Below are 21,764 nucleotides of genomic sequence, written 5' to 3'. Positions count from 1 at the left end.
CTGGTCTTATATAACCCTAACCCGCACAACTTGGAGCTTGCGTCTCTCGGCCCAACAGTGTGCGGAGTTGCAGATTCAAAATAGCTTTACGGGTAGAGATTTCCGAGGTTTCATCGTACAGGGCAGATATGACGGCGTACGATGACAGGCAGCCTATGTCCGATCTCGTGCAGAAGGTCGCCTAGCTATCATGTAGATGGTGTTGTTTCCATGTTCATCGGCCTCTCAACCCGCCTTCTCAATCTCACTACCCACAAGACGACGGCAAAAGCCATCTCAACCCGCCTCTTCGCCCGTTCTCTCCGCGCCCAAAACGCTTTCACAACGTACGGTCCAATATGCTCCTCTGGCTCCCATGTGTTCTGGTCATGCCCGTACCCATCCCACTTGATCAGATACTCCTTGTCAACCTTCGGACCGGCGAGGTCTCCCGGGTGCATCGGCTCGTCATCCACATCATCTGATGCCTGCCGTACGGCGAGGATACGTTCAACGACCCAGAGATCCTCATCCACTGCTTTCTTTTTCAATTTCTTGTGTTTGGCCCGTCCTTTCTGCTCCTGTTGCCCTAGCCGTTTGGACACATAGGCGTATTCTTGGTTATGAAGGTACGGCGGTTCGATGGTGGCCATTTTTGCTAGTTTCGCGGCTTTCTGCTGCTGTTTCGGTTTCATTGAAGGGGTAATACTCAAATCGAGACCTCTCGCTGCAAGACCGGACAAAAAAGCTTTGTATGTACCTTTGTATAGTTGTCGGCCGCTTGCGAGTTGCTAGAAGACGCCTTATTTGCAGCTGCCCCGCTCACAGCGGTGGGCGGAACAGATACCATATTGTCGTTCCTGATATCTATCGATGTAAGACTTGCCGGGCGAGCCCGCTTGAAAGTAGGCTCACTCGGCTCCGTGGCCTGAAGTGGCCGCCCAGGGCCCGTCAGATTCTTACTATTACGAATGCCCGGTTGTGGAAGTGCTGCTACACCCTTTTTTTTTTCTGCGACGTCTTCGTAGGCAAGGGCTTTCGTTTTGCAACTGTGTTCACGGGGTAGCTCGATGGCGCCGTCGTGCTCACATCTGTGACATTGCGTCGGTCTGCAAGGAACTCCGACAATGTCCTCTTGATCCCTCCTTCCGGTGGGATAATCGGTGTTTGCGTCTGCGAGGCATGATCAACCGCACTGTCTGGTGCTACAACTCGCACCATTGGTGGGGCATTCGGTGTTTCAGTCTGCAAAATCGGTGTTTGTGTCTGCAAAGCCTGCCCAACTCCCACAACTTCTGCTCCTGGCCCCACCGCTGGGGCTGACGGTATTGGAGTCTGCAAGGCCTGCCCATCCCCAACGTCTGACTCTACAATTCCCACCATTGGGAAGGCTACCCCTGCTGCAGGGACCATCTGGCCCACCCCCTGGGGAGCGGGCGGTGGCAGATCGGTTGCCCATATTCGGGATATCTGCTCCATAGCCGTTCCGGGCGGGACCGCTGTGAGTTGCCCGTGGCCTGATAGGTCGATGGGCATATACATTTTAGCAGTGTTGGGGGCCTCTTTTGGCTTCGTTCAGCTCTGCCGAATATGGTGAGGTAGAGTGTGGTCAACGTCACCGAGGACTCCCTTCTTTCTCGTAGAGAAAAGGGGTGGGGAACAAGCGTCAAGCAGTGAACCTAATACAAAGCCCCGGAAATGGCACTCCAAGTGGGCCGCGGATCGACTGACTCGGTGTGGAACTTGGATGAATCCTCAATGGAGATTGGCAAGCGAGACGTGAATTGGCAGGGGTCGGAGTATGCCTGCTGTATCTCCAAACGTGCTCTGTTCTTTTGAGGCATCTGGGAACTTGTGGGGAGGCTGGCCGACGGGAAGGACCGTTAGGAGCGTTTAGGCCGCAGGGGGCTTGGGGTTAGGGTTAGCCTGGCGCGCAAAACGTACTGGAGACGTACTGTCTGCTCTGGACGAGGAACGCACTCCTCTAGAGGCTATGGACGAGGAGGAGGTTGCTTAGTATCCCACCTCATCACCCACCGCACTAAGCACCTCCTCCGACGCCGCATTCGCCGCATACACCGGTCTGTTCATCAACATCGCCTTCTACGGCTCGATCAACACATATTTTATGGGTTTACGGGTTTCCCTGGACATTAGGTCCTAAATGCGCTCTGCGCTCCCGATAGCTAGTCCATCTTCTTCGAGCCATCCCATCCCTCCCTACCGTAGCCTTCAGGCATAGCACTCGATCGCTCAAAAGAGATAAGGGGACAAGGAAAGGGAAGCTAGGGTTATCTGTTGTTTATACACTCGAGAAGGAAAAATAGAGAAGCTTACTAAGCAACCTCCGAACGGAGTCCATTATGTCGGCGCTGAGATGCGCTAGCCTCGTGACGATAGCCTTCGACTTGGTAAACACACTCAGTCAGTCTCCGCAAAGCTCTGCCAACAGGTGTCCCGATTGTTTTGTGACTGCATGACGGCAAACGTTGGGGTTCAAGATACGACAGAGGTCCTCTGCACCCCTACTGCACACTGTTTACAATACCGGTGGCACTTTGATATTCAACTATTCGTTCGACACTTTCAAAGTTTTGAACTCTTCTGAAGCGATACTTTTCTGCGTTCGGATTTCGCAAGTTATATTTGTCTTGATTACATCGAAAACGAGCCACCTTTATCAAACGGAACTAATTTGAGAGCTGATGGGTGAACAAAAGACTGGCGGGGTTAACGGGGCGGCTGCTGCAGCCGGGAAGCTGAATGTGAATATGGGAGCGGTGATGGGCAGTTTTTGCACGTCGCAGGCATATCTTTCTAGTGAGCACGGAATCCCCTTTTCTTTCCGCCTCCTCATCCCGAACTTGGATCTCATGCAGTCTCCTGTTATCCAGCTCGAGATCGTTCGCTGCTCAAGTTCCTAATCAACACAAATGCCAACCCCGTCGTGGTGTTGATGCCCCATCGCCTTGCCATCAGCGACGCCACCACCGCCCTCGCCTGCTCACCAGCACCGACACCAACCCAACGCAAAGCAGTTCACGCCGACCAGCTCCTAATTTCCGACTCCAACCCGCAAGCTGCAGCCCTCTTCGGCTATGAAGAAGACGAACTCGAAGCCCTCGGTCCGGGCGTGCTCGCACACATCCTCGGCACAGCAACAACATCAACCACATCAACAACGGACAGCGCAGTCGCCTGGCTCCTCGCCCGCTTCAACGACATCCTCGCCTCCACCCTCCACCGCGCCGAAACCATCCGCGTGCCCCCAGGAACAACACACATAGCATGCCGCCGCAAAGACGGGTCGGCCTTCACAGCCGCCGTCGAGGCCCACGCGTTGGAATACATCTACCCCGCTCCTGCCGAGGGAGGCGAGTCAACGTGCCGCCCGGGCATGATGCTCGTGTTCCATTATACACCGCCTGAAACGATCGTGACCCTCTCCCCGCCGTCGCGGCCGCTGAGCGCATCGTCGTCGTGTGAGGACGGGATGATAACGGCCCGCACGCTGTCGAGAGTGTCGAGCGCTAGCAGTTTCTGTGAGCTGCCGAAGAATAGGGGCCCGAGGGAGTTGAGGGCGCGGTTCAAGGGGATGTTTGAGGGCGCATGCTCGGCGATTGGGAAGGGGTTTTTTGATATTGCATTGCAGAATCTAGGCGCTTGGTGTGTATGATCGTTTGCCATCTCCTTCTCGGATAAAGTGCGGCCATTGCCCAAAATGTAGGGCCACTACCCTAATCACTCAGTTCCCCCATCTGAAAACAGGTCAAACTTCGAATACGCCTTCATAGCCGCCGCCATCCCCTCCGGCGGCGTCGACGCAGACGGACACCACAAAATGCTCCGCGTCATGTCCTTCTGGTAGAGCCCCATCCCCTCCTCAAATCTCTCCCCTCACATCATCTAACTCCCCCCGCCCTTCACCCGCACACAGGGACCGCAAAACCGGCGTCAACCCCGCCTTCGCCTCCGTCCCCTACGCCTCCCACGGCAGCCCCTGCTACCTCACCTTCAAATCCCCCACCGTGCACATCCCCACCGCCCTCTCCTCCCTCTACCCCGACTTCCCCTTCTTCCAGCTCCTCTCCCCGCCGCCAAAAGTCTACATCGCCCTCGCGATCAACGACACGGAGACGGGCGGCTTCATCGGGAACATCGGCCTCATGGATGTGCGGGATCCCGATGAGGCGGTCGACGGGGAGGAGTTGGAGTATATCAAGTTGGGCATGCGGGTGTTTGCGGAACGCGTGGGCGCGGAGCTGAAGAGGGGGTTGATGGAGGATGGGTTGCGGGAGGCGAGGGAACAGGCGGATCTGGCGAGCAGGGAGAAGACGCAGTTTTTGAATCATATGAGCCATGAGATTCGCACGCCGATGAATGCTTGTTTAGGTCAGTCACTGTGTCCCCTGTGAAAACTACACCCCCTTGCGTCGTCACAATCAACCGACCCCCCTTTTTCTTGTTTTGGTGGGGGCCCCGCAGGCATGTCGGAACTGCTACTGGACACGCACCCCCTCACACCCACCCAACTTGACTACATCACGACCATCCACACCGCAGGCCAACACCTCCTCCGCGTCATCAACAACACTCTCGACCTCAGCAAAATCGAGGCCGGGTGTTTCACACTCGCCCACCAATCCTTAAACCTGCCCGCCCTCCTCAACGACGCGGCGAACCTCGTGCGGCCTCTGCCAGCACGACTGACGGGTGATGCAGAACAGGTGGATGTGAACTGGGCGATTGCGGAGGATGTGCCGCACTGGGTGATGGGCGATGAGACGCGGGTGAAGCAGATTGTGGTGAATTTGGTGGGGAATGCGGTTAAGTTTTGTGGCGGGGGTGGGAGGGTGGAGGTGGGTGTTGCTGTTGAGAAAGGTGGCATACCGATGTCGGATGGGGACGGAGGTGGAGGTGGAGGTGGAGGTGTATCGCCCTTGGTTGTCAAGTTTAGCGTGAAGGATACCGGATGCGGTAGGTAGTGGGGATATCATCCCCCTGTGTGTATCCTCAGAGAGTCCGCCCCCCGCGCTTACTTTCCGATTGATTTCCGCGCCAGGTATACCCACCCACCAAATCCCCGCCCTATTCCGCCCCTTCACCCAGCTCGCCGCCACCGCCCACCTCAACCACCGCGGCTCCGGCCTCGGCCTCGCCATCGCGCAGCATCTCGTGCTCCTCATGCACGGGCGGATCTGGGTCGAGAGCAGCATCGTGGGTGGGGGGACGACGATCTGTTTCAGCGTGCCGTTCGCCCCTGCGCACGGGGGTGGTGGTCTGTCAAATACACCGGCGGGGTCGATGACCACCTCACATGAGCAGGGGTACATGCACACCACCCGCAGCGTGTTCCTGGAATCCAATCCCACAAACGCGCCACCCCTCACACCCCCCGCCGACTCGCCAAGCGAACAACCGTACCACCGCCACTGGGACCCGCACCTCTCCACCCGCCTCCCGTTCCGGATCCTGGTCGCGGAAGACAACCCCGTGAACGCGCGCATGGTGTTGAGCATGTTTGCGAAATTGGGGTACGGCGATGTGGCGTGGGTGAGGGATGGCGAGGAGATGGTTAGGGTTGTTGCGGGCAGGTATATGCAACAGGGGCCGGATCTGCCGTTTGAGGTGGTGTTTACGGATTTGCAGATGCCTGTGTGAGTAAAATCATGCGTTACCATACACACCATCCCCATCTTTCCATCTCTCACGCTTTCTGAATTCTATTTTATTTTGGCACACCCACCGACTAAACCTCTTGTTTTTTGTTCTAGAATGGACGGCTTCAAAGCCACTGAAACCCTCCTGGCCTTCTTCACCACCCTGCATGACTCAATACAACAACAACAACAACAACAACAACACCCGACAATCATCCCACAAATAATAGGTCTCTCCGCCAACGCATCCACCGAATCCCGCGCGCGCTGTCTGGAATGCGGGATGCGCGATTACGTGACCAAGCCCGTGGGGATTAGAGATTTGCAGGACGCGCTGGGGCGGTGTTGGGAGAGGGGCGCGCGCGTGAACGGGGAGGAGCCGTCAAGCGCGCGGATGCGGTGATGGACGGGGTGTGAGTGGGGCGTGAATGGGAGTCGGGCCGACGTGGACTTTTTGGATACCTGGGACCTGTATATACCCCTTCACGAGTGGGTTTTGCACCGTTGTTCAATATGTAAAGTTTTTGTTTGTAGGTTAGGGTGAGAGGTTTCGCGACTTGATCTTTTTGTGTTTTTTTTGGTGGGAGGGGGGGGGAAGGGGGGGGGTTGGCCAGCTCCGTATGTTGGACATAATCGAATACGTTCCTTATTTTGCCGTGGCGCATATATCTTGGGTGTGGGGTGATAGCGGGGGGAGGAGGGGGTGTGCGATGGGTGCGAACTGGCCCTTTGCGGGTTCCATCGATTCTGAAACGAATACGTCGGTGTGCGGAGACTATGGTGCACACCAAGCCGCCTTCTCCCAACTGCTACAGCAACAAATGCAGGGATATGTATGTATATATTTCCACACCCCGTTCACCAACGAGCGTGTGCCATGTGGCTCACTCAAATTGCAGGCCGTGCGTTGCACCGTATGGGTAAGCAACCCCTTCCATGTGTTCGAGACCAGCTGTGCTGCTTTGCCCACTTGAGTTTGTGGAGAGGCGAAAGGGGAGTGTTTCACGGGTTTCTTCTTGGCTTTGGCATCGAGGTTGTGTTGTCTGCCCTGCCGGCTTTCTTTCTTTTCACGGAACGATCAGAAGGACGCGGACGTTCGAACGAGTTGTCGGACGACGCGTCGAGGTGCTGCTTATGTAAGCTGTTCGCACGCGTCGAGTGTGAGACGTCCTCTGTTGGCGATGGGGTCCACACCACGGGAATGCATGCTGATTTCACATCAAAGGCCCCCTGGCTAGATTTTATCGCACTCCGGATTCGTCCCGTCCTTCCGCGACCCCCGCCGGAACTTGCTTGGAATAAGTGCGCGAAATGAAGGGGGAAGGGGGGGGGGGTTGTTCCGACCCCGATCATTAAGCGCAGAGGAGAACGCAAATACGAGACGAACACTCGTGTGCCTTCCAGTGCATTTTCCCCCGCAGAGCAAGTATGAAAATATATTCCCAACAACGAAGCCATCTTGTTTTGTCGTGTAGTTGTCAAGAACAACGACGGCAGGATGCGCAACAGCGACAAGGAAGAGACAAGTAGAGCTGTAATTTGTCATGTAGTCATCCAATGAACCTCATGTGAGCCCAAAACATGCTCAAGCATAAGGCTAGAAGTTTCACCCGCCCCTCAAGCATCGCCTTGAGTGTCTGTGAATGGCGAACCAGCTCCTCGTCCCATTTCGCGTGGTGGTTGATGGAGAGATGAAGGTGACGAAGCTGATGTTGCCAAGGAAGCCCGTCGTAGTTCCACTGGCGGCACGAGACCAAGAAAAAAACTCGCAGCAGCAGCAGCAGCGCAACAACAAGCGACCAGAACAAAAATCCCAAAACGACAAGGGGACGAACGACGAGGGACACAAACAACCACCACCAAACAACAACGATGATAAAGCAAGGGGCGACGACAGACAGACCAGGTGGTTCACTTTCGATCCCCCGTTATGGCTGTGGCTCAGGAAAGACCCACATTTATCTGACGCTGAACGGAGACAAATCACGAATACAAGCTGGATGCGCTCTCCTCCTGGATGAGCAGCGAGAGGATCTGTGCCACAATCTCCGGCGCCTGCGAGCATACCCCCGGGTCCAACTACTATCTCCTCGTCCTCGGGGCCAACACCGATGGGGAAAATGATTACATGGAATTGATCCTTACCAACTCCTGCATGAACAAGCAGAGAGAACGTCCAGTTCATCCCCGCTCCTCCTCCGGTCCTCAACCATACCCTGATACCCCAGGGATCGTAACCTGTGTCCTCATTCACGGGCTGCAACGGCCGAGTACGTAACCGTAACATCCATCTGCTGCCACAACAGGAGCATCACTTCCCTTATGAAGCACCTTCTCTGTCGCTGGAGCCACTGTAGCGAGATGCCAGTGGCATGAATAACTTACGAAGAGAAGTTGCCAATAAAGAGGAAACGGACGTGGGAAGAGGTCGTTTTCACACTTCGACCGATTTCACACACTCTGCACAGAGCCTGATGAGAACGCAGAGGGGTTCCACACATGGCGAGGTTGAATTGTGCGACAATAGCATGGGGAGGTTGAACAATTTGAAAAGCCACAAAACAACAGCGATCGCTCCCAACAATGGCAAAGTGGAGCAAAATGTCAAAGGCAGCATCAAATGAGGAGGTATAAGTTTCCTGGGCCCGCCCCAATGTTCAACACTCGAACGAAGAATATTTCAGATATGATTTGCAATGGCCGAGAATCGAACTCGGGTCTACCGCGTGGCAGGCGGTAATTATGCCACTAAACCACCATTGCATTCGATATTTGTACGTTGCCCTCAATCAGTGTGAAAAGATACATCCAGTACTGTACCGCTACAAGTCGTTTTACAGCAGGACAGTACTGAATGTGCCTCCAGAACCAATTCCAGATTAAATCGAACAAAACACGAACGATATGCTCGCGGACAATCCGACAAGATGACCCGTTCTACAGATTTGCGTGAATTCGAGTTGATGAGTCGCATTCGCTTTTCGATGCCTCGTATACGTTCCCGGTTGAAGTAGGTTTAGCTCGGTTGTTCAACGGCAGCTGCGAGATGGTCTTCACACAGCGGTCGCCGCAGAGCGCGACTCCGTTCGTATCACGACGACTGCGTCCTCTCCCAGGCGGTCTGCGGTGCACCGAACGCCTGATGTCGCGGCGACGGGATGAATGTACCGTAGAATGCCTTCTCATCTTGGTGCTGGTTGAACAGTGCTCGTGCGCGATGGGTATGAGGGCTGAGCGACGATGTTAGGATAGCGAGTCGACGTTCTGCGGTCCGAATGCACCGAAGGCGCCTCGGAGGCATTGCGGGGTACGGACGGGCTGTCTCCACCATCAGGTTAGCTTATCCCGCCCCTTCGACCCCCGAAACGGACCCATATTGAGTGCCGATCCTCGTCGAGTTTCGTGCCCGCCTCCCTTTATCATTCGTCATGATTTTCACTGTCGAATGATCTCATGATTTCACAATTCGCTTATGGCGGGCCCCTTTGCGAAATAATGCACTGTCTCTGGTCATAACTCCGACCCAGGGTCCATGGACGATTTCGACCAAGTCGCGATGGATAGCAGGTCGTCAGGCTCGCGTTAATCGCCACGGGCGCAGTGAACGGGAGCGGCAATGAGCATACCTGGTGATAGTAGCCGATGAGCGGTCCTCAAAATGAGGATGGGAGCGTCGATTGACGTCTCGCCCCGCAAAATGGTGGGAAGTGGGGTTTCGAAATCGATGGGTGCCCGTGACTTTCGACCGAACCGAAACTTTCCTTTCAAGTTAACCGCCTCGAACGGTTCAATTTGTGGCTGCCGTCGTTCCGCGAAGTGAATCTCTCAGATCTTTTTCGTTGCCCGGACGAGACACTGACTCGTCACTCTTTGGAGATTCGCAGTTTGCAGCAACCCAATGGGTTACAATCCGCAACTCTGGTCAAATGTGGCATCGACCATACCGACTCGTTGTCTTGAACGCCCCTCCTGTCCATTGATGAGTCAAGATGGCTCTGACATGCACCTTTGTCGTGATCGCGGTCATTCCGATCAATATGGTATTCCTGGACGCCATCCATTTGGCATGACGGTGCACAACGAGAGCATAATCCTAAGATGTTTGCAGCATAGTGACGAAGCTGCATGCGGCAATCCTTCTCGTCTCCTCCAAATTCGCCGTAGAAGGCTTCGTAGTTTAGGGTCCAGGCGCTGTAGTGGCTTCGCTCGAGTGGGAGATGCTGTCCGCCCAGGGAAGAGGGTGAGCATTCGGATCTTGACGCGGGCACCAACTTTCGTCATATGCTCGCCATGCAAGCGTCTGCGGCGGGAGCGGATCTCTTGGGGCCTGGTGGTGGTGTCCACAGTCGATGAGCATCATCTTGCTGCTTGTCAACGAACACGGAGAGGTGTGCTTCTGACTTTTTTTTCGCTGACGAGACGTAGCAACTTTGAGCTTTGATATCTTCCCATTGGCCCACAGGTCCATCTTGCATGTTAATGGGAGCAGAGGGGGCCTGCATTCGTCTCGTTCCACATTCTCTTTGAAGATATGGGCAGCCCGAAAACACCGTCAATGGGGATCTTGTATGCGGCAAAGCACTCGTACATCCCAGTCATAGTGATCCTGACGCTTCTCAGAAGTTGATCCCGTGTATGATTGTCGTCCAACAGAAGAACATCAGACGTGAAACTGTTCGCTGCTCTCGTTTTCCACTCATCCAAAAGGTTCCGGAACGGGCGGCTCGTCTCAAAACTCACACTAGGAATTTCGCCATATTTTAGGGCATCCCGGTGTGATTTCGATGCTCATCCTTGGCATACGGTGTAGGTCCGCGCTAGGCTTCACAAGTAGGCCAATGCGTCCAAGCATATCTGGGTCGGACCCCTGTATCCTTTTTCTGCTCGAGGGCGATACACATCTGCAGCTTCATCATACAGGGCGTCGTTCCAAATCGATCTTAGACACACGAAAAAAAGATGCTTTTCGTCACGGATGCGTTTCCAGGGGGGAGGTATCTTATCGTGTACGCACTTCCCATTCTTGAAGACTTGCAGAAGACATCCAGTAACGGAGTTCTTCGTATAGCAAGCAGATTCGCTGAGTATTCATCGCCATTTTTGTCCGTAACCCAAAATCCACTGCCGTAAGTTGATCTCTCGCCTCTTCACCGTAGCTTTCAACGAGTTTGACTCACAACAAATCGAATGGAGAACCCCGAGTCCATAGCCGCTATATGGGTAACGGTTGCTGGCAGCGACGCAAAAGGTTCCACCACATGGGAGGTTGTCAGATTGTCTGATGGTTCGAAACTGGACGAAACCCTCTACGGCGTACTTTGGTAGCGCATCGAGAAACACACTCGCCGGTGTTGTCGCCCAGCACCAAAATCGCGGGTGAACGCTAGCGGGATCCACTTGTGGTTTTGCGCATCGTCTTCCCTCAGCAATCCACCTCCTTTGCGCTAGCACAAGCGCCGGTTGAGAAGCCGCTTTTGCTTCATCAGCTCTTCCAAATGAGATTGCGCTGCTCCTTCCGCTGAAGTCCTCAGTGCGTTCCATCTTTGACATGCCACATTCTCTCTGAATTCCCTCAAGACGTGGGAGCGGTGTTACTGGAGGGTCTTATACGCCGCTCGTCTCCCTCTCCCTCTCTCTCGCGCCACTCGTCCTCGTCCACCGGGGACTGTGTTGTGTGCTGCCTGCCCGTTGTGAGAGAGACTGCTTCCTGTGGGTGCCCGTTCTCCCTCCAGATTCCAGAGCCGCGAACCGTCACGCGACAACCTTCTGACCTTCCTGACCCATTCCTGGCCTGTCCCCATTTCAACTTGGACAACGGTCAGAACTCAACTCCGCACACTCCAGCCACTGCAGCAGTCTCCCGCTACCAACAACCCCCCATATCACACTCATGTCTCCCCCACAGCACCAGCAGCAACCGCCAGCACCGACAACGACGGTCTTTGTCGGCACTCTCATCCACTCGACAGGTCTCGCCACACTAGAGATCATCGCACCAGGTGTTCTCGGGGTCGACTCGAACGGGAGGATTTCGTTTGTGGAGAAACTAAGACATAGTGGGGAGAGCGAGGGAGACGATGGTGTGGAGGATGAGAGGCTGCTGAGGGAGTTGTTGACGAGGGTGGGCGCGGAAGGGGTTGAGGTATGTTTACGCGAGAGAGAGAACAGAGTGCGAACTGCGGCGAGCGAGGCGACCTGCAGGGTTTGGTTCGCTCCTCGGAGCCCGAGCGATAGGCGACAGCGAACAGTCGGTGGTTGTCAGGCGAGCGAAGCGAGCCCCCATTTTCAGCTGTCAGCGGCAGCGGACGCTCGTCTATATCACACATTGCCCGATATCCTTGTCGCGAGCGAGAGCAAGCAGGATGTCGTTTCATCCTTCAGACAAATCATCTCATCCCTCATCTCGTCAATTCCCATTCATTCCACTCCACCACAGATCCGCCGGCTCCCATCACACTCCTTCCTCATCCCCGGCCTCATCGACACGCACGTCCACGCTCCACAATACGCCTACACCGGCACCGGCTACACGCTTCCCCTCCTCGACTGGCTCACCACCTACACCTTCCCCTCCGAACGCAAGTTCTCCTCCCTCATGCACGCCCAAACCATCTACCCCAAAGCCGTCGCGCGCTCCCTCCGCTGCGGTACAACCACCGCCGCCTGGTACGGCACCCTCCACCTGCCCGCCACAAAAGTCCTCGCGGAAACCTGCAAATCACTAGGCCAGCGCGCCTTTGTCGGAAAAGTCTGCATGGACCGGAACGGCGGCGAAGGCTACGTCGAACCCTCCGCCTCAGACAGTCTCGAAACAACAAAAGAATTCATCAACGCCGTGCAATCCCTCAACGCAGACACAGTCCAACCCATCCTCACCCCCCGTTTCGCCGTCTCCTGCTCCTCCGAGCTAATGAAAGGCCTCGCACAACTCGCATCCCAGCATGCCCTAAGAATCCAAACCCACTGCTCCGAAAACCCCGCCGAATGCTCATTCATCCGCGATCTCTTCCCCGACTCCCGCGACTACGTCTCTGTCTACCACGACCATGGCTTGCTTACCAACCGGACCGTCCTCGCGCATTGCGTTCACCTCTCGGATGCCGAGACCACCCTCCTCAGTGAAACGCAGGCGGGGATATCCCACTGCCCAGTAAGCAACTTCGCCCTCTCCTCGGGGGTCTGCAACGTCCGCCGTCTCCTCGACGCCAACATCAAAGTCGGCCTCGGCACCGACGTCGCTGGGGGCTGGAGTATGAGCGTTGTGGAAGCGATGCGCAGCGCGTTGGTCGCGAGTAAAGTCGTGGGGTTCACCCAACGGGACGCGTTACTCGCCTTGTCGAAAATCCCGAAAAGCGTGGTGGAGGATGAGGGACCGGTGCTGTACCATGACCAGCCGCATCGGCCGTTGACGGTGCCGGAGGTGTTTTATCTGGCGACGCTGGGCGGGGCGCGTGTCCTGAACATCGCGGAGACGGTGGGGAACTTTATACCGGGGAAGGAGTTTGACGCCGTGATTGTCGACCTTGATGCCCCAGAAACGACAACGAGTGAGATAGATGAGGCCCGCCGCCCCGTGACCGTGTTTGAGCATGATACCGTCACGACGATGTTTGAGAAGTGGGTGTTTTTGGGGGATGATCGGAATGTGGCCGGGGTGTGGGTTAAGGGGAGGAGGGTTGTTTGAAGGTGGGGGAGCCTGACTGGGTTGGAGGGATATTTTGTACATCACAGACATAGGATACTTTTTTGTGACATAGCACATAGAACGCTCTACGCCTTCACGCAATCAGGACGTTTCTTACGCAGTTGCCCAGTTTACACTACTCTAGATACATAAACTCATGGCGTTTCCGTACATTATGCATTGGAATCCCTGTTATCCCCGTCTTTCGAAGTCTGACGGCCCTCACACGCGGAGCGGGTTCCGAAAAGGCACGAGCCTCCGGGAGCGGCATCTCCCGAGTTCGAATGGTCCGCGCTAAAGGAAACCCGGAGACAAATGCCCTGCGGCCGGACGTCTGTGACGGAGCCGCACGTACATGTACATTCCATGTTCTAGCATGTGGATAGCGTCTTTCAGGTGAGCATGCCCGAGATGATCAGTCGCTTTGAGACCGTGGTTGCCAGTAGTAATAAACGCTGATGCACTGGTCAGGAAGGATTGTCGAAGCCATTCTGGGGTAAGTTGAAAACGCGTTCGAGACGCGTTTGCTCGAACGCGTTTGAGGTAATCCAAAACTCCGACGGGAAAGTCCGGTCGTTGTCCGAAAGTACAGTACGTGTACCAACCAAGGCGATATGACGGACTCTGCACGCCGACGATTCGCCTCGTAACTATCAGTTGTAACGGTCATCCCATGCCGAAGCAGGGCTAGAAACGGTCATCCCATGCTTGAAGGCGAATATCTAACCCACGTTACTGATCTATTATTTAGGACCAGTTGCGCCATACGTTCGACTAATGCCGGCTGTGGCGCCTAGGAGCGGAAAGCGGTGAGAAAACTGGAGGTCAGGACTGGAGGTCCAGAGTTCGTACAGTACTTGAGCTCGACTCGAATTTTATGGGTAGATGGCCATCTGCGCCCACTCAAATTATCTCTCGAGTGTGAAAGGCGATGCGCGTACTCTCACGCGTAATCTCACAGTCGCCATGTGCCAACGCGGCGCACACTACCCCTTGCCCTCCTTGCTTCCCCTGATCAATTTTACTCCTTCCTCTATCCTTTGATCGGTTTCCGCTTCCCTTGGGTGGGCGGACCACCACTTCCCCTCTCCTGAGCACCCGGCGTTCGTTGCCCTTTCTCTTCATTACATCTCCTTATCAATCCAGTCCTGCTCCTGCGAGAAACGCCGGCATTGGTTCGTCCCAGTCCGTTGCCTGAAGCAGAAGGACCATCCTGCTATTCATGAAGACTCGACCTCCAAACCTTGACGAAGAACTGCATTAACCCACAACGTACGAGAACGGGTGGAAACTACAAAAAAGTCTATAGAACACTGCGCCGCTCGAAACGTCGAAGGACCGAAACGTTCCACTCAAGAGCGGATATAATTTCGCGCCGCGAGAATTGATCGAAACCTGCGCTTCCGTGCCTAGGCTCTGCTGGGTCCCAAACATAGTCGAAGAGACGCTTTAATCTGCAGAGAACGAGAAGAGACTCACTCCCGACGCTTCGACCGAAGAGATGACCAGCGCCAAGAGTTATACCGGGACGCCAATGGGCGAATATTGCCTCTCGTTCTCCGATTGCCACAAATCCCTCCGTTCCTGCGCGAAAACCGCCCGTCTGCACTCACCTCGAGAAAAGGCCGCCGAATCAGGTACAAGTATAACTAGGGGCGCTGCTTCTTAGGGAGAGGGAGATGGGCCTTGGATTCCTGAGGATATTATACGATGCGACGCGCTGTCGATTTTCTTGGCAAGTTCCCGCCCACAAATATTGCCATGCAATGGAAGTGGAGAGGAGAAGCTCAGGGCGAATAACATCCCGGGATATGGATGACACTATTTGCATCGTTCTCTTCAATCCGGTTGGCCCAACATGATCTGAAGAAAGGTTGGGGATAACTGACCGGCGCCTTGCCATTTGAAACCGTGGAGGGACTATGAGTTCGGACGGCCGCGTTGTCGGTTCCTAAGCATCCATCCATTCGGGCCTACGGGGATCCCTGCTCCGTCTAAAACCTTGTACTTTGTGGAGAGTCAGTAACCTCTCTTTGAGGTTGCGGGCGAGCTACATATACATATAAAGCCCATGGTAGGTTGTCTCATCTCCCAGCATTCCATATGTTCGCCCACGAACTCTGTTCTGCAACTCCTCACCGACGATTCATCACCGCTATGACCAAAACAGTCGTCGAAGAACCCTCGCCCAAGACAAGCGAGCTGGGAGCTTCTCAATACGCGAAAAAAGCGAAAGACCTTGTCGCACTCATTACGAAGATTCGCCAGCATGGCGGTCAAATCGAGCTGTCTCTTCCCAGAATCGCCGTCATAGGGAACCAATCGGCGGGCAAGTCGTCGGTCGTCGAAGCCATCTCGGGCATTCCTCTCCCGCGCGCCAGCGGAACATGCACCAGGAGCCCCATCGAGGTGCGGATGGAAGAAAAACCGGGAACCGCGTGGAGCTGCCAGGTTGTCCTTCGATGGGAATCGGACGAGAATGAGAAACAGTTGCTCAATACCAAGGAAGAACCGTTCGACACTCCTATGACGAAGGAAGCCGATGTGGGTCTCCGCATCGCTCAAGCGCAGAGGGCGATCTTGAATCCGGGAACAGACTCGGCTTATTTTCTAAAGATGAACGAGAAGGATCTTAAAAAATATGTCGACAAGCGCCAGTTCACTAGCAACATTATCGTTGTGGCTGTGACCGGACCGGACGTTCTCAGCTTGACGCTCATCGACCTTCCGGGCATCATCCAGACCCCTCCGCAAGACGCGAAGGAGGATTTGGTGGGGCTTATCAAGCAACTCGTTACGAAATACATCGAAGACAAGCGCACCATCATCCTCAAATGCGTGACGTGCGCGGACGATGTCAATAATCAAGAATCTGTACGTTTTGCGAGAACATACGATGCCACAGGTAAGGCAGCCTTGATTCATTCCCAACGAGTCGTTTGCAATTTCTCATGCTTGCGTGTCCAACGTAGGCGAACGCACGGTTTGCGCCCTCACGAAAGCAGATCTCATCGAGAGATCATGCCATGCCCCGTGGATGAACTTTCTGCTTCATGGAAAGCCCACGTCTTTCGCGGTCGTCAACCCGGCTCCGGACAGGCTTGACCGAGTGACCTCGAGAGAAGCTCGCGACGCCGAGAGTCAGTTCTTCAAGAACACTGAACCATGGAATACGGTTCCTCCTCTCAACCATGTCCTGGGGGTTCAGGCGTTGGCCCAACATCTGTCGGTCCGCCTGACACAGTTGATCAAGTCCACTTTCCCGGATATGAAGGCCACGGCGAAACAACTGCTGAAGGAAGTCAATAACGACCTCAAGCAGCTTCCAGCTGTACCGTCGAACTCCCTCTACGACTTGCGGCAGGCTATCAAGAAGCTGCGCAAGACCATTCATACCCACGTTTACGCACAACATGGGTATCCCCAATTGTGGCAGACCGATCTGAGGTACGCAAGTAGCCCCATTTTCTCTCATTTCTCATAGATTGTATAATCAAAGGGCTTAACTGTGCGCTTGAAACCCAGCCTTTACCAAGAGTTCCGAGATGACATCCAAGCAACACGGCCCAAACTCGCCGCGCCAACAGAAAAGGAAATAGAAGAGTCAGACAAAGTCGAGGAGACGAGATGGAAGATGCCTAGGACCACATACACTCTCGCATACGTTCACAAAATCATCGACGTCTATAAAGGTCGCCAAATGGGCGGAGAATACAACGAACAGTCGTTCCATAGGATTATCGAAACCTTCATGGAAGTCTGGCCTGAAATTTCCCAGTATTATATGGGCCGCTTGGTGGAGGATTTTAATATTCGAAGCGACCGTTGGATCACAGATTCATTTGCGAGATTCAAGCCGCTCCTGCTGGAAACAAGGTGAGAAGCATTGGCAAAACTCTCGCATGCATTCGTGACACACGGAGGTGAGCAATCTGAGCATTATCAATGCATTCACAGGTTAATTGTCGATGACTTGCAAAAGGATCTGTTCAAAGAGACTGCAGATTTCGTCTTGGAGTTCTTCACCCTCGAATCCTATCCCCCGTTTACCCTTGATCCGGTATTCCACGACAAATCCGCGGCTCTTTACAAAACGTATGAGACGGAAACGGCGCGCTGGGATCTCAAAGAAACCGTACCAGAGTCCAACGAGGACCGAATTAGCGAAGCAATCGCGCTCTTGAAAGAGGCCAACCTGACCGACTTGACCGTGGACGACCTCTACGTGGCGTATTGCCGCAAGCAAGGAAACGACCACACGACCGCACTCCGTCTCATATCTCGAGTGCAAGCGTTTTTTGACGTTGCGGCGCAGAGATTCGTTGACCATGTCGCCATGGCGATTGACACAAAGTATGTGATTGGGATGGAGAAGCACCTTGAAGAACGGTTGGAAAAGCAGCTGGCCACCGATCAGCAGCGGGCGGCAGAGTTATTGGTTGAGGATGACCGAGTTGCGGAAAAACGGAAGGAGCTTATGGCCAGGAAGGAAAGATTGGAAAACGTTTTGAAGGAGATGATGAGGCTCACTGTTTGAAATTGGGACGAGAACGGCGTATTCTCAATGTGGTATGTGTGTCTTTTCGCTATAGTTGAATTTCTTGCTCAATTCTCCTGTGCCTCAATCAATGGGGATGGGCGTACATATGTAGCAAAGCACCGAATATCTCTAGTAGCAGTTATAATGCATTCGGAGGCGCTTTGAACGAAGGAGTTTCATATGCACCGCTCACATACGAAGGCCCATAGAGCGGCCACGCTGAGCTTCGACAGTCGAGGTCTTTTGGCGGTTTCAATGATGTTGAACGCATCACGGAAGACCGAGAAAGGATCATATCCTCTTGCTCCTTTCGCTCCCATTCCTATGTGTCGCTTGTTGAAGAATGACAACTGATATCACAAATGAAATCGACAGCGCGGCCCTCTTGTCAGTCAATTTAAACACACGTTCACGTGACGTAGGCAAGAGTTTAATTCCACGTGCCCTTCGAGCCCACGAGCAAGAGATCCAGCTGGGTTTTCGGCCTTCACGAATCAAGCAGAGATTCAGCAAAGCAGCAGCAACCATGAGGTACATATCACCCACCGGCATCCCGCACGACGGAGGAAGAGGGGCGGAGGGCTTTCGAACGAATAGGCGGATGGATGGATGGGATGGATGGATGGATGCACTTCGTTGAGGAATCTAGGTGGAATGGGGAGACGAACTGGCCGATGTGGGAGCGGCATTAAGAGACACTCGTTGACGAGCAGACGACGTAGGATGCTGTTTGAATAGTGGGAAGTAGGGAGGCGAAGCCAGGAGGAAAGGAAGTGGTCGATGCGCGGGAATTGCAGGCATGACCTATGCATGACGACGGCAGTCCACAAGCAGAGGATTTACCCAGACATTTGTTTCCGTTTACAGCAAGATTCAAGCCAGCGGCGTCCGTGCCGCCACCCGTGAGTTGCTCACCTTCTCCACGGAGGAGAAGCCCCGTAAGTTCGTTGAGACCGTCGAGCTCCAGATTGGTCTCAAGAACTACGACCCCCAGCGTGACAAGCGTTTCTCTGGAACCGTCAAGTGAGTATCAGAATCCAGGGGAAAGATTTCATTTTAGGGTCAAATCGGGGACTGATGCGATGAATAGGCTCCCCAATGTGCCCAAGCCCAAGATGAAGCTTTGCATCTTGGCTGACCAGCACCACATCGACCAGGCCAAGGCCATCGGCCTCGAGTTCATGTCGGTTGAGGACTTGAAGAAGTTGAACAAGAACAAGAAGCTGATCAAGAAGCTCGCCAAGAAGTACGACGCTTTCCTCGCTTCCGAAGTCTTGATCAAGCAGATCCCCCGTCTCCTCGGTCCCGGTCTGTCCAAGGCCGGAAAGTTCCCCACCCCGGTCTCCCACAACGACAACTTGGAGGACAAGGTCACTGAGATCAAGTCCACCATCAAGTTCCAGTTGAAGAAGGTTCTTTGCCTTGGTGTCGCCGTCGGTCACGTCCAGATGACTGAGGACCAGCTTGTCAACAACACTATGTTGGCCATCAACTTCCTTGTCAGGTAAGATTCTACGATTTCATGTTCTCAACGTTTCGTAGCTTTCATGGTCAGTCTCTAACCATCATCCTCATCCTTCCCAATCGAACAGTTTGTTGAAGAAGAACTGGCAGAACGTGAAGTCCCTCTTCATCAAGTCCTCCATGGGCAAGCCCGTCCGTGTGTACTAGATGATGCTTATGGGACTTGGGAGCCACGCTCCATGCGCTTGGGAAAGGGTTTGCGCTGAAACTCAGAAAAAACTCTATCTGCAGCGTACCAAGGCGCCGCGCATCCTCATGGGGATGTTGCGGTCGTCATTTGGGAGCTGAATCTCTGCTCAAATAATAGTAAATATATTGTTTCAAAAAAGCTTTGCGCAATTGTGGTTTCGGTCCCGATGGGTGGGCGGCATAGGCCATGTGAAAGAAGAGGAGGTTGGACGAGGTATTCTATTGCAGCTCAACGATGGATCTCTCCTGATTCGATCATCGAGCAGAACGCAGGGATGCAGGGGTATGGTGCTGCCTGACTTCCGCATCGTGCTGCTCCCGCGCCACTACGTGAGGGTCAACGGTTGGCAACTTGTCATGGCTCGCTCTCCAAGAAGCCCGCTCAAGGCCGGCACATCATCGACGCATGGTGCAGGTGATTGTAAAGCGATTTCTCGCATCTGGCTTTAACAGCAGCGTGACGACCATTCCATACAACAAGGCTTGTTGTTCACATGGTACGTCCACAATCCAGACCAGCGCAGTTCGGATGTTCGGGAACCTCCGCTTTTCCGTAGCTTTTTTCACGGATGCGGCAACGTCCTCCGACGCCACCGGTATTGGTTTTCGACTACTTTTGGTAGGGCAGCTGCCGACGGCGGGGACGACTCGGAATGTGGTGAGGTCGCTCTGCGCGGTTGGGAGGCATCAATCGGGATGCAAAATTGTGCACAAACCTGTCAGAATGACATAGGATGCCCGCTGTTTGTCACTTCCCAGCGTTTCCTTGCCGGACAGGTGGTAAACGCAGTGGTAACGGTACCCCACGGCTATGTGACCTTCTTGAAACGTCAGCTCGGAAAGGAACGGAGCCAACTTTATCCTGGGATGGACATTTCAGGTTGACAGTTGTCATAGGTCCCCAGACAAGGAACACCCGCGGGCATCCACTATGCTCGAAGTCTAGAGCTAGTCATCCGCGAGGCCATTTGCGTAGATCTGATCCTTTTTGCAGCTGCGCACTGACGTTTTTGTCCTCCAAAAATATTTGGGCGGGATGAAGGTAAACCCCGACAGAGTCGTTGTGTGTTCAGGGTTCACGAGTGCTCAAACTGGAGGGCATTTAAAAGAGCTCGCGACTTCTGTGAGAGCCCGTTCGTAAGAGTAAGCAATCCTTCCTCCCCATCTCAACGGCCGTTCCTCATCGTTTACAGCGCTCCACAATGGCCCGCATCTTCTCCATCCTCGCCGTTCTCTTCGCTTTCGCGGCGCTGTCCACCGCGGCGCCGACCACCTCGCCGGCCTGCATCGTGCAGACACCGTCCGTGAACCAATCTACGTGCAATTGGTACACGGATTGCGCCGAGCCTATCTTCCAGTGCGGTAGCAAGGTAAGCTGGGGCTATCTTGCAATCCCATTTGTGTGATATGCGAACCGAAATTGACTCCGCTTTCATTATAGGGTTACCCTGTCGGCTATGGATACTTCTACTGCAGCAAGTTTGCGGAGGTTGTGCCGAAGATGAGCGAGAAGGGTCAGACTTGGTAAGTCCGGTTGGTTGAGCGCTCTCTCCTTTCGCATCATCTGGGTTCCAATTCCAACATATATCGTCCATTTTTATCATGGCAGGCTTCTCGGCGTAATGCAATGCCTCCAATCCGCACTCTCCCTCAAGCTCACGACACCTCTCAGCTGCCCCTCAGTCCGCTCCTACGCCTTCGGCACGCACCCGACCTGCTACACCTCCGGCCAAGTCAGCTTCTGCGAGCTCGGCGTCCCCGACCTCCTGCACCTTGCGCCGGTGTTTCAGGAACGGCCGTGGGATTTGATCACGATCGAGTCGCAGAAGCAGATCGCGACGGTGTTGGGGACTTGTGGGAAGCAGTTTGCGGAGAAGATCAAGGGGATTTTTCATTTGCCTCATTTGGCTTAAATATAGAGCTTCGTGCGTAGAGAGGAATACTGATCGGAACGATGGTGCGGGACGGAGGATTGGCGTACGACGGCAGAGGTGGCAATGGGACTTGACATAGCTTTCCATTCTCGCCGCGACAGGAGACGTCCGTACGGTATGTAATAATAATCTAGATGTATAGAGAATAGATATATATATGGTTCGTCACATATCGCCTCCTGGCAAGCTCATCGGGACGAATGTATCGAACCGCTGCCTTGCCAGCATCTACGCGATCACGCAAACGTACAGAA

General features: G+C 54.3%; 6 protein-coding genes and 1 non-coding gene across 7 annotated transcripts; 5 read left to right on the top strand and 2 right to left on the bottom strand.

Annotated features, from left to right (window-relative positions):
- Nucleotides 1-225: 225 nt before the first annotated feature.
- Nucleotides 226-1,521, bottom strand: EV422DRAFT_570859 (uncharacterized protein; the record flags this gene model as incomplete). Its single annotated transcript, XM_053072927.1, has 4 exons — nucleotides 226-247; nucleotides 331-659; nucleotides 740-907; nucleotides 979-1,521. The coding sequence occupies 4 exons, from the start codon at nucleotides 1,519-1,521 to the stop codon at nucleotides 226-228; spliced, it is 1,062 nt and encodes a 353-aa protein (XP_052922207.1).
- A 1,414-nt stretch (nucleotides 1,522-2,935) lies between these two features.
- EV422DRAFT_509077 (uncharacterized protein) lies at nucleotides 2,936-6,042 on the top strand (the record flags this gene model as incomplete). The annotated part of the gene is made up of 6 exons (XM_053068812.1): nucleotides 2,936-3,645; nucleotides 3,748-3,843; nucleotides 3,917-4,371; nucleotides 4,465-4,956; nucleotides 5,042-5,636; nucleotides 5,754-6,042. 6 exons carry the CDS (start codon nucleotides 2,936-2,938, stop codon nucleotides 6,040-6,042), a joined length of 2,637 nt encoding a protein of 878 aa, XP_052922206.1.
- A 2,289-nt stretch (nucleotides 6,043-8,331) lies between these two features.
- Nucleotides 8,332-8,402, bottom strand: EV422DRAFT_t121. The gene has a single exon. It is a non-coding gene; the product is annotated as a tRNA-Gly (tRNA).
- A 2,997-nt stretch (nucleotides 8,403-11,399) lies between these two features.
- Nucleotides 11,400-13,766, top strand: EV422DRAFT_228048 (uncharacterized protein). The gene is made up of 2 exons (XM_053065533.1): nucleotides 11,400-11,781; nucleotides 12,076-13,766. The coding sequence occupies exons 1-2, from the start codon at nucleotides 11,530-11,532 to the stop codon at nucleotides 13,321-13,323; spliced, it is 1,500 nt and encodes a 499-aa protein (XP_052922205.1). The 5' UTR covers nucleotides 11,400-11,529; the 3' UTR covers nucleotides 13,324-13,766.
- Nucleotides 13,767-15,480: 1,714 nt separating this feature from the next.
- On the top strand, nucleotides 15,481-17,860 carry EV422DRAFT_570856 (P-loop containing nucleoside triphosphate hydrolase protein; the record flags this gene model as incomplete). Its single annotated transcript, XM_053072926.1, has 4 exons — nucleotides 15,481-16,228; nucleotides 16,296-16,770; nucleotides 16,849-17,199; nucleotides 17,281-17,860. 4 exons carry the CDS (start codon nucleotides 15,481-15,483, stop codon nucleotides 17,858-17,860), a joined length of 2,154 nt encoding a protein of 717 aa, XP_052922204.1.
- Nucleotides 17,861-18,335: 475 nt separating this feature from the next.
- Nucleotides 18,336-19,715, top strand: EV422DRAFT_542036 (60S ribosomal protein I1-a). Its single transcript, XM_053071244.1, has 4 exons — nucleotides 18,336-18,394; nucleotides 18,731-18,886; nucleotides 18,954-19,367; nucleotides 19,456-19,715. Exons 1-4 carry the CDS (start codon nucleotides 18,390-18,392, stop codon nucleotides 19,532-19,534), a joined length of 654 nt encoding a protein of 217 aa, XP_052922203.1. The 5' UTR covers nucleotides 18,336-18,389; the 3' UTR covers nucleotides 19,535-19,715.
- A 982-nt stretch (nucleotides 19,716-20,697) lies between these two features.
- EV422DRAFT_227614 (uncharacterized protein) lies at nucleotides 20,698-21,637 on the top strand. The gene is made up of 3 exons (XM_053065531.1): nucleotides 20,698-20,946; nucleotides 21,018-21,100; nucleotides 21,186-21,637. The coding sequence occupies exons 1-3, from the start codon at nucleotides 20,779-20,781 to the stop codon at nucleotides 21,487-21,489; spliced, it is 555 nt and encodes a 184-aa protein (XP_052922202.1). The 5' UTR covers nucleotides 20,698-20,778; the 3' UTR covers nucleotides 21,490-21,637.
- The last annotated feature ends 127 nt before the right edge of the window (nucleotides 21,638-21,764 follow it).

Source organism: Fimicolochytrium jonesii (assembly GCF_025526975.1).
Source record: "Fimicolochytrium jonesii strain JEL569 chromosome Unknown EV422scaffold_29, whole genome shotgun sequence".
Classification (NCBI taxonomy): Eukaryota; Fungi; Chytridiomycota; class Chytridiomycetes; order Spizellomycetales; family Powellomycetaceae; genus Fimicolochytrium; species Fimicolochytrium jonesii.
The sequence above is the reverse complement of the archived record's forward strand: the minus strand, read 5'-3'. Positions and strand labels throughout refer to the sequence as shown.

Excerpts from the sequence above, each read along its gene's own strand:
- EV422DRAFT_228048 (XM_053065533.1), top strand. The coding sequence starts at position 11,530 with ATGTCTCCCCCACAGCACCAGCAGCAACCGCCAGCACCGACAACGACG. Across the intron at positions 11,782-12,075 it reads TGGGCGCGGAAGGGGTTGAG|ATCCGCCGGCTCCCATCACA; the intron begins GTATGTTTACGC and ends ACTCCACCACAG.
- EV422DRAFT_542036 (XM_053071244.1), top strand. Across the intron at positions 18,887-18,953 it reads CGTTTCTCTGGAACCGTCAA|GCTCCCCAATGTGCCCAAGC; the intron begins GTGAGTATCAGA and ends TGCGATGAATAG. Across the intron at positions 19,368-19,455 it reads GCCATCAACTTCCTTGTCAG|TTTGTTGAAGAAGAACTGGC; the intron begins GTAAGATTCTAC and ends CCAATCGAACAG.
- EV422DRAFT_227614 (XM_053065531.1), top strand. The coding sequence starts at position 20,779 with ATGGCCCGCATCTTCTCCATCCTCGCCGTTCTCTTCGCTTTCGCGGCG. Across the intron at positions 20,947-21,017 it reads TCTTCCAGTGCGGTAGCAAG|GGTTACCCTGTCGGCTATGG; the intron begins GTAAGCTGGGGC and ends CTTTCATTATAG. Across the intron at positions 21,101-21,185 it reads AGCGAGAAGGGTCAGACTTG|GCTTCTCGGCGTAATGCAAT; the intron begins GTAAGTCCGGTT and ends TTATCATGGCAG.